This window comes from Cebus imitator, unplaced genomic scaffold (assembly GCF_001604975.1).
Source record: "Cebus imitator isolate Cc_AM_T3 unplaced genomic scaffold, Cebus_imitator-1.0 Scaffold518, whole genome shotgun sequence".
Classification (NCBI taxonomy): Eukaryota; Metazoa; Chordata; class Mammalia; order Primates; family Cebidae; genus Cebus; species Cebus imitator.
In genome coordinates, this window is record NW_016107833.1 from 1,077,683 (window position 1) to 1,088,458 (window position 10,776).

The 10,776-nt window shown below is 44.8% G+C and overlaps 1 protein-coding gene across 1 annotated transcript; it reads right to left on the minus strand.

Moving 5' to 3' along the window:
- Positions 1 to 2,818: 2,818 nt before the first annotated feature.
- TXNDC2 (thioredoxin domain containing 2) lies at positions 2,819 to 4,601 on the minus strand. Its single transcript, XM_017514170.2, has 2 exons — positions 4,297 to 4,601; positions 2,819 to 4,005 (listed from the first exon to the last, which is right to left on the minus strand). The coding sequence occupies exons 1-2, from the start codon at positions 4,403 to 4,405 to the stop codon at positions 2,831 to 2,833; spliced, it is 1,284 nt and encodes a 427-aa protein (XP_017369659.1). The 5' UTR covers positions 4,406 to 4,601; the 3' UTR covers positions 2,819 to 2,830.
- Positions 4,602 to 10,776: the final 6,175 nt, after the last annotated feature.

The following is a 10,776-nucleotide window of genomic DNA, read 5'->3' on the forward strand; positions in this document are numbered from 1 at the left end:
AGACAGATCTTCCTCCCTCCCATTGCCATGGTAATCCACTCAGCTCCTGAGGCTTGATGGGACTAACTGTGCTCCGAGTGTGCACAAGTGACCAAGCCTGACCAATCAGGAGTCCTTCAACTCTTCCAAATACACAGAGTGGTTCAGGGATTGGTGCATGATACAGCCAATCAGAGTCTTTCCTGTGACTTTTGTTGGGATTATCAGGAGACAGGCTCACCTTTTTATCTGTGATTATGAGCCACAGAAGCAACTGATGATAAAATCAACATGAACAGTACAGCTAAGAGGCAGAAAACTGCGTTCTGATGTTGTTTGAATCCCTGAATCTACCTAAAGTAGTTGATCTCCTTAGAATTTCCATTTTCAAGATTCAATACCCTCTCATTTTTGCCGGAGCAGGTTTGAGTTGGCCTTTTGTCAGTTGCAATGAAAAAATGAATATATCAGCTACCCCATAACACTCATGATCACTTACGTAGTTCATCTCCAAACAGAAGAACTTCTGATTTGGTCTGTTCTTAGACCATTTGTAATCTGAAGCCTAGAAGGCCCAAAATGCGCAACTGGAATACAAAAACTCTGGATAAGGCCAGCATTAGGAGGCTCTGCCAGAACACCCTTGTGCTTGGGCCATTCACCTACTCCCCCTTGCTCAGGCTTCCCAGATTTTGTATTTTCTAGCAGTTGTTTGTGTTCCCCGGCAATATCTAAACAAACAGCTGGAGTCTTCAAAGTATTCCATTGATTGTTTTTTCTTTTTGTATATAAAGTAATCAGGATAAAACAAAATGAGAATGAAAGAAAAAAATATTCTCACACAGATACAGCCAATGACAACACGTTGTGCCTTTTGTCCAATTTAAATAGAGATAATTGTGTTTTTAGTATTTTGACCTGCTTTTTATTTTCTTGTTTTCATTTCTCAGTGAATTTGTTTGTTGTTGTAGTTGTTGTTTTGAGACAGAATCTCTCTCTGTTGTCCAGGCTGGAGTGCAATGGCAGTATCTCAGCTCACTGCAACCTCTGTCTCCTGGGTTCAAGCAATTCTCCTGCCTCAGCCTCCCGAGTAGCTGGGATTACAGGCACGTGCCATCACGCCAGGCTAATTTTTGTATTTTTAGTAGAGACAGGGTTTCACCATGTTTGCCGAGCTGGTCTCAAACCCCTGACCTCAGGTGATCCACCTGCCCAGTCCCAGTCTTGAACTTAAGATAGGGATTGCAACTCAGCTGGCTATGTGAAGAAGCCAGCCAGGTTCTGCAGCAGAAGACTGGAGAGAGCGTGCCCTATCAGATGGAGGCAGCTGCCACTCAGATGCCAAGGTTAGATTGGTTTTCTTGAGATAAAGCAAGCCTGTATTGCCAGATCTTACAATGTTTCAAGAAAAGCTAGACATCTAGATTAAAAAAAAAACAAAATCCGATGTTTTAAATGTTGGCAATGAATTCAAATTTTAAAAAACCTCTGGACCAGCAAAAAGTAAAATGGTGACTGCCAGAGAGTGGGGGAAGGGGTAACAGGGAATTGTTCAATGGTGTTAAGTTTCACCTTCACCAGTGAGTAAGTTCCATGGATCTGCTGTGCGGCATCAGGACCCTAGTTTAAGTAACAGTACTGGACACTAAAAATGTGTTAGGAGAGTAGATCTGTTAAGTGCTCTTACCATGATAGTAATAACAATAAAGCACAGTGATACAAGAAAACTTCTGGAGGCAATCAAGGTGTTAATTACTTTGATGGTGGAGGTGGTAATCAACGGCATATTCCGCACATCCAAACTCATCCAACTCCCTCCATTAAACATGTGCAGTTCTTTGTATATCAGTTATATCTAATGAAGCTGATTTTATTCATTTAAAAAAACCCACTCTGGACTAAGCCTCCATCTATGGTTCAGACCTGGGCCTTTGGATTTACAGACATCTGGGGCTCACTAAGTTGTCCAAACAAGACTCTGGTAGCACCATGATTAGCTTAATTCATTAAAGTCTTGGCCTATATGTCTAAGCTGGCAGAGTCATGTTAAAGGTGGGTTTGTTCAATATTGAAAACAAGAACCAATTTAAGTTAAAAAGTCAAAGGAAGGTCTAGGTATTAGGAACCCAATTACCAGGGAGACAAATCAGGAACTCTGCCATCAGGGCATGATGTCATAATGGCAGCAAAGATCCAGAGGACTTCAACTTCTGAGAAACCTAAGTTCTGAGCTCTTGTCTCAGATGTTGTGAGAATAGATTATAGTAGATAGAGCCCTGGACTTGAAATCTGGAAGCAGTATTGATCTCAGTTCTGTCACCAACAAATCAGGCCTTGGACAAACCACTGAATTTCCCAAGGCCTCTAAGCACTCCCGGCTGAAGAAGGAGGTTAGTTAAGATGTAAATCTTTCAAATTCCTTATTTCCAAAAGTATCTTATTAGAATCCCCAAAGATATGTGAGCATGAGAAAAGAAGTTTCTATTCATTTTTCAATCATGCACCTCTACAGAAAAATTATCTAAATTTTCAGTCTTGCTGCAAATACTAAATAGTGGACTTTTCAAGGGCAAGTGAAACATAAATACATATCAAGATTGAAAAACAGGAGACAGTGGGACTTAATCTTCATCAGAGGAATTTCTAATTTTACACTCTCCAACCAATAGAAACATAGTCACAATGTACCTTAATGCTTGGACTGTTTTTTGAAAAGGGTAGAATTAATATTACCATGTATAAGCAGTGCCATTTGGACATACATTTTTGTTATACCTGATCTTTTTTGCAAATAATAAAAAAGAACTCAAAAGCTATAAACATCTGACTGTCTACAATGCAGAATGCATGTTTACTTTAATTCTGCAACGACTGCTTCGAGTTTTTCCTTAAGGGCGCCACAAAACTCGTCCACCTTTTCTTCTTTTTTATAAAACTGAAAGGTTGGGACATGCATGACAGCACAGTCTCTCACCACCTCCTCACAGTCATCAGCATCCACCTCCAGGAACACCACGTCCTCGTGCTTCACAGACAGGGCATGGAAGAATGGTCTGATGGTCCTGCAGGGCCCACACCATGTGGCTGAGAAGTCCACAGCTACCAGCTTCTGCCCAGCCTCCTTCAGTGCTGCCTCAAAGTCCTCCTTGCTCAGGATTATTTTCACCATGTCCCCCTCCAGGGACTCAGTTGTTTCTTCTTCAGGCTTTAGGATGTCACCCTCCTTGGGTTCGATGGCTTCTTCTGGGGACTTAGGGATGTCACCCTCCTTAGGCTGAATGGCTTCTTCTGGGAACTTGGGGATGTCACCCTCTTTGGGCTGGATGGCCTCTTTGGGGGACTTGATGATGTCACTTTCCTTGGCCTGGATGGTTTCTTCTGGGGACTTGGTGATGTCACTTTCCTTGGCCTGGATGGTTTCTTCTGGGGACTTGGTGATGTCACTTTCCTTGGCCTGGATGGTTTCTTCTGGGGATTTGGGGATGTCACCTTCCTTGGCCTGGATGGTTTCTTCTGGGGACTTGGGCTGGCTGGGCTTCACTGAGGACTTGGGAATATTTCCTAGCTTGTGTCGGATGGGCTTTACTGAGGACTTGGAGGTGTCATCCTGCTTGGGCTGGATGGGTTTTGCTGATGACTTGGGAATAGTGCCCAGCTTGGGCTGGATGGGTTTTGCTGAGGACTTGGGTATGTCACCTTCCTGGGGCTGGATGGCTTCTTCTGAGGACTTGGGGAGGTCGTTCTTCTTGGATTGGATGGTTTCTTCTGGGGACTTGCAGATATCACCCACCTTGGGCTGCCTGGTTTCTTCTGGGGACTTGGGGATGTCATCCTGCTTGGGCTGGCTGGTGTTTGCTGAGGACTCGGGTAGGTCATTGCCTTGCTGTGGGGCGTCGGACTCCTCTACAGGCATGTGGAACATGTGGCCGACCATGGGGAGAAAGACCTTCTCTTTGGCCTGGGCTGTGTCCAAGAACTCTAGGGCCAGGAGAGGCACATTGCCGGACAAGACTTGTAATGAACTTTCTGTATCCAAAAAAAAGTAAATAAATAAAATAGAAATGCAAAAGAAGAACCAAACAAATTCTTATCATACCCCAAGGAAACTGATGTCACTCTTAAGAGATCACGAATGAAGTCTGATGAATTATGTATTAATCTGAATAACTCATTCAATAGAAGGTCAAATAGCACGTGATTACATGTATCTTCTGTGTACATATTCTTAAACCACAATTTTCCCTTCTTGGTTCAACACCCTGCCCACTCCCTAACTGCAGAGGTCTTTAAGACAACCCTCTTTCCATCCCCACTTACCATTAGTGTCACCTTCATTTGTTTGTTCCTTAGTGCCCAGCCTCATTTCTGGTTTTCCAGGGGCTCCAGGTTTAACATTTTCCATTACTAGTTCCTTGTCTATATCCATTCCTGATCCTTCATAGATGCCTCATAATAAGGCCGTTCCCTCCAACTGTTTCCAAGCTATCCATCCTAACATCAAAATATGAGTAAAACTTATATTTGGGCAGCACGTTACAGTTGGTTTTCCTCTCTGTATTAACAACGGTGATGTTTAAGAGCTTCAAGGTGGCTGCTCTGTGCTGAGGCTGGGGCTATGGATTAACTGACACCATTTCCTGTAACACAACAAACCACTGAGGTCAGAATCATTATGATGAGCACCTTACACATGAGAAGTTATGTAGCTCACCCAAGGTCACAAAGCTAGGGTGGTGGCAGGATCCAAAGTCCATGCTCTGCACTATGAGGCTGTGCTGGACTGCTTGCCACAAGTCCTGTCCAGCCTGGGTTCTCAAACAAGTCCCGTTCAACCTGAGTCCTGTGAACCAACCTTCTGATCATCTCCCTCCAGGATCCCCAGCTCCAGCTTTCTCTTTATGACTCACCCATTGTGACTAGCTTCTACGTATCTCCTTGGAACTATTTAGCCTCCTCTGCAAAGTGCCCCACGATGTCAAATGTTCAATTCCTGCCAGACGTCCTCCCTCCCCACCTCCCCTACCTCCCGGGCCCACCAGCCCAGCCTGTGCCCTCCCTGGTGCTGACAAATCCAAGTACATGGCTCTTCCAGCCTTTACATGCAGAACAGCAACCTCTTTGTGAATAATCCTGGTTTTATAAGCCATATCTACCCCATCCTGTGGAATGGGATGCCAAATCCCTGTTCCCCAGGTAGATTTATTTGATCAGGATCTCTGGCTTGTTTTCCACCTTCACTCTGCACAGCACATCCAGGGATGCATCAGTGTGGAATTTTGCCTTCTCTATATATACTTTGAACAAATCCTCATATGTTTAAGTTTCACTCCAACAATATATGTGTTGAAAGTGGTCAGACATGGTGGCTCACACCTGTAATCCCAGTACTTTGAGAGGCCAAGGTGAGAGGATTTCTTGACCCTAGGAGTTTGAGACCAGCCTGGGCAACATGGCAAAACCCCATCTCTACAAAAAATACAAAAACTAGCCAGGCATGGTAGAGCACACTTGTCCCAGCTTCTCAGGAAGCTGAGGTGGGAGACTTCCTTGAGCCAGGGAGTTCAAGGTTGCAGTGAGCCGTGATCACTATATTACACTCCAGCCTGGGCAACAGAGCAAGGCCCCATCTCTAAAAACTAAAAATAAAAGTGTTGAAATCTTGTCAATAGGAACCTTGAAACATCTAATGGCAATGGTTCAATTATCTGGATTTTTATACCAAAACGTATTTTACTAAGGGGGAGAGAGACTATTGGCCTTAGCAAATCCATAGTTCCTTTTTTTTCTTTGAGACAGTCTTTCCCTATCGCCCAGGCTGGAGTGCAGTGGCACAATCTTGGCTCACTGCAACCTCTGCCTTCTGGGTTCAAACAGTTCTCTTGCCTCAGTCTCTCAAGTAGCTGGGATTACAGGCGTGCACCACAATGTCCAGCTAATTTCTGTATTTTTTTAGTAGAGACAGGTTTTCACCATGTTGGCAAGGCTGCTCTCTAACTCCTGACTTCAAATGATCCACCCACCTCAGCCTCTTAAATTGCTGGGATTACAGGCGTGAGCCACCACGCCTGGCCCAGAAAATCCATAGTTCTTAATGACATGAATCTTATTGCAGGGAAGAGCTCATGATTCCACTCTGTTTCCTCAGATACTTGCAAGGAAAGCTCTCCCCTCTCTCACTGGGAGACTTTGGGCCTTTCTTTTGTAATCTTTTGAAGGACGGGAGGTTGTCTTCACTCTCCAATGCAAACAGCTTCCACAGCTGACAGGTCTCTTCATGGTGCCCTATTTTAAAGCAGAGGATGGAAATAAAATTCAGACACTTATCTGCCCAATGTGTTCCTTCTTAGTAAGTGTTAGGAGAAAGGAGCAGAAGCAGCGAGGATGGGCATCATTTGCGGAAATCATCATGAGCATATTTTATTAGCACAAAGGGGGCAGCATCTTTGGCCCTTGCTCATTGGCAAGTTAATTTATCTCCTTGGATCCTATCTTGTACAGGGTCCCTGCTGTTTGGAGGGGAGTAGATAAGGACACAGAGGAATTCCGCTGCTGAGGGGCAGAAGTGAAAACATCACCCCTGCCATCCCAGTAGATGTGGAGGCAAGGGGACAGTTGCCTGTGTCCCTGCCTCCCTTTTCCATGTTGATCATTGGCATGGATGCTAGTCAGATGTGCAGCTGGGCGTGGTGGCTCACGCCTGTCATCCAGCACTTTGGGAGGCCGAGGCGGGCGATCACCTGAGGTCAGGAGTTCAAGACCAGCCTGGACAACATGATGAAACCCCATCTCTAAAAGCATAAAAGTTAGCTGGACATGGTGGTGCATGTCTGTAATCCCAGCTACTTGGGAGGCTGAGGCAGGAGAATTGCTTGAACCTGGGAGGCGGAGGTTGCAGTGACCCGACAAGGTGCTACTATACTCCAACCTGGGTGATGGAATAAGACTCTGTCTCAAAAAAAAAAAAAAAAAAAAAAAAAAAAAAAAAAAAAAAAAAAAAAGATTAAAAAAACTGTGCAGCTGGAAGCAGAGGGGCATCTGCCTCCTGCTCCACCTGGAAGGCCAGGAGAAGCCCACGTGGACTCCACATTCAACACAGCACTGTCCTCATGGAGCATGGCCCCAACAGAGGGTAGGAATGAATGTGTGGACCTGGGGCAGGCCCTATAGCCTGCAAGAGGCAGGCCAAGGATCTAGTAACCATGTACACCCCAGAGTGGGGCTGGGAGTGCTCTGAGACTGGTGAATGATAGAGGCCTAGAGGAAGAAGCCACAGAGTAGGAAGATCTGTGATCAGACGCAAGGACTGGAATCACAGACTCCAGAAGTGAGTAACATCACGATACCCCTGTCCTAAATGGAATCTGTGAGTCCTTCAAGAGATCTGAGGCTGGGGACCAGGCCAGACCAGCCAATTCACATGGGAAACCAGCATGGGACCAGAGCACCCGGTACACTTATCCACATAGCCCTGGGCGTCCAGACACTATGGAGAAACTGAGAACTCTGAAAGATTGTGCCGCCACACCAAGGAAAAGGGTTCTTTGAGCCAAAATTCTACAAACAGGCAAACTTAATTGAGTATCCCTGCTCCTCACCACCCCACCCCAAAACCCATTGAAATAAGGCTCATGGGAAGAGTGAGCCATTCCAGAGAAATATGTAAGTGATATTGTACCTGCAATCTGTGACTCTGTTACATTTATACTTGAAGCTCTTCATTGTGTTTTAGGTTTGGCACTTGTTCCTGATATTTTTACTCTTCTTTCTGCAATTCAGATGGATTCCAAGCAACTTGATATATTAATGCTTCCATTTGACTTGTCATAGAATGTATGTTTTCCTTCAGCACAAGCTCATCCCCAAATAGCTCATGAGGCCTTATGTCAGTCAGGTTGTGTCTCAGGAAACAGAAACAACCAGCTATTTTAGGCCTAGGATGATTTGGGCAATTATAAAACTGCTGGCAAGGCTGCCTATTGAGGCTAGGTATCCAGGAATGATTCCCAGAACGCTGAGCAATGATACCGAACAGGCTCGCCAGGATCACTACAACCTCCAGGATATCAGGAAGGTAGAAATTTAGAAGGCCACCACCCAAACTGTTGGCTTCAAGAACCTTCTGCTACAGCCACCATCCAGGAGTGAATCTGCCCCAGCGCCAACTCCCTCTGAGCTCAGAGCTGGAGATGAATTCTGGTTTTCTGTTGTAGCCCCAACTGAGCTCCTGCAGACAGGGGCAGAGCTGATACTGTGGCCTCCTTCTCAAGAAGGTTCATCTACTGGTGGATGCTAATTCATACTCAGCAACTCAGCTGCAAGGGAGTCAAGGAAACATGACTTTTTGTTCCCAGCCTCTGCAGCACAGGGAGGAACGCCAGAAGGAAGTTGGAATAAACCCTGCCTGTAAAGCCATTTCTACCACACCCTTACAAGGACAGTATTATGCACAATTTTTTTTTGAGATGGAATTTCTCTCTTGTTGCCCAGGCTGGAGTGCAGTGGCGTGATCTCGACTCACTGCAACCTCCGCCTCCCGAGTTCAAGTGATTCTCCTGCCTCAGCCTCCCCAGTAGCCAGGATAACAGGCGCCTGCCACCACACCTGGCCAATTATTGTATTTTCAGTAGAGACAGGGTTTCACCACATCGGCCAGGCTGGTCTCGAACTCTAGACTTCAGGTGATCTGCCTGCATCGGCCTCCCAAAGTGCTGGGATTACAGGCGTGAGTCACTGCACCCGGCCTATAAATAGGTATGAATTTTTTTATACCTTATGCTGGCATACATTTTTGGTTTATAGTTGCAAAAATAATATGTGTTCACAATATAAAAATTAGAAAACAGGTAGAAAGAAAATGAAAATTACTCATAGTGCTTCACACCTCAGGAATCATTGTTATAATATTGTGATGTACATTCTTTGTTTTTTGTCAATTCACATGTAGATATATTTTTAAGAGATGAGGCTTCACTGTGTCGCCCAAGCTGGAGTGCAGTGGTGCCATCACTAGTTACTGCAACATCAAACTCCTGGGCTTCAGTGATCTTCCTGCCTCAGCCTCTCAAGTACTTGGAACTACAGGTAACGACCATGTAATTGTTTTGGTTTTTTTGTTTGTTTATTTGTTTTGAGACGGGGTCTTGTGTCGCCCCAGGCTGGAGTGCAATGGCACAATTGCAACCTCCGCCTCCTGGGTTCAAGCAGTTCTCTTGCTTCTGCCTCCCAAGTAGCTGGGACTGCAGGCATGTGCCATCATGTCCAGCTTATTTTTGTATTTTAGTAGAGATGGGTTTTACCATGTTGGCCAGGCTGGTCTCCAACTCCTGACCTCAAGTGATCTGACAGCTTCAGCGTTCCAAAGTGCTGGGATTACAGGTGTGAGCCACTGCACCCAGTCTTTTAAAAAAATTACTATTATTTTATTATTTTTTATAGATATAGGGCCTCACTATGTTGCCCAGGCTGGTCTCAACCTCTGGGTTCAAGCAGTCCTAAGTGCGGGGATTATAGGCATGAGCCACTGCATCTGGCTTCCAAAGAACCTTATAGCAAAAACTGAATTATCTGTAGACACACTAACACCAAGCACTTACTTATGTTTTTGACATCATAAGTTTGATCATAATGATTTTGACTTTTTTTTTTTTTTTTTTTTGAGTTGAGTCTCACTCTTGTCACCCAGGCTGGAGTGCAGCAGCCCTATCTTGGCTCAGGCTCACTGCAACTTCTGCCTCCCAGGTTCAAGCGATTCTCCTGTTTCAGCTTCCTAAGTAGCTGGGCTTCAGGCACCTACCACCATACCTGGCTAATTTTTGTACTTGTAGTAGAGACGAGGTTTCGCCATGTTGACCAGGCTGGTCTTGAACTCCTGACCTCAGGTGATCCTCCTGCCTCAACCTCCCAGAGTGCTGGAATTACAGGCATGAGTCAGGGGGCCCAGCCTTAACTCTCTCTCTTACTTAGATGGTATTGAGATGTAAAGAGAATAAATTTAGGCCAGACGCAATGGCTCTTTGGTAGCACTTTGGGAGGCAGAGGTGGGTGGATCATTTGAGATCAGAAGTTCAAAACCAGGCTAGCCAATATGGCAAAGCCCTATCTCTACTAAAAATACAAAAATTAGTTGGGCATGGTGGTGGGCACCTGTAGTTTCAGCTACTCACAAAGCTGAGGCAGGAGAATCACTTGAACTGGAGGTGGAGGTCGCAGTGAGCTGAGATTGTACCACTGCATTCTAGCCTGAGTGACAGAGCAAGACTCTGTCTCAAAGAAAAAAAAAATTAATTTGAACTTATCCTAGTTTAAATCTCATTAATATTGTAAATGTTCTCAAATATTAATTATGACCAGAATAAGTAAAATGTTATATTACCATAAAAATAAATGTTTTTGGTACAACAGGGCAGCATATGCCTATAGTCCCAGCTATGCTGAAGGCTGAAGCAGGAGGATTGCTTGAGCCCAGGAGCTGAAGTCCAGTCAGGGAGACATAGCAAGGTCCTGTCTGTAAATAGGTAAATAAATAAATGTTCTTAGGTTTTGAGTACTTTTCATGTCAAAACATGCACCTATAGCAAGCATCAGCAACTTTTTTTCCATAAGGGGCAGAAAACTATTTCAGATTTCGCAGACCACACTTCTGTCAGAACTACTCAACTCTGCTGTTGAGTATGAATGCATGAGACAGTTGCACGAAAGCAGCTATTATGGTTTCAATGTGTCCCTGCAAAATTCATATACTGGAGTCTTAACCCCCAGTACCTCAGAATGTGATCCTTGTTTTGGAAATTGGGTGAT

What these genes read in the sequence shown, in the direction of transcription:
- TXNDC2 (XM_017514170.2), bottom strand. Translation starts at nt 4,405, where the DNA reads ATGGATATAGACAAGGAACTAGTAATGGAAAATGTTAAACCTGGAGCC. An exon ending in AAATGAAGGTGACACTAATG is followed by an intron (nt 4,006 to 4,296) that starts GTAAGTGGGGAT and finishes TTTTGGATACAG; the next exon opens with AAAGTTCATTACAAGTCTTG.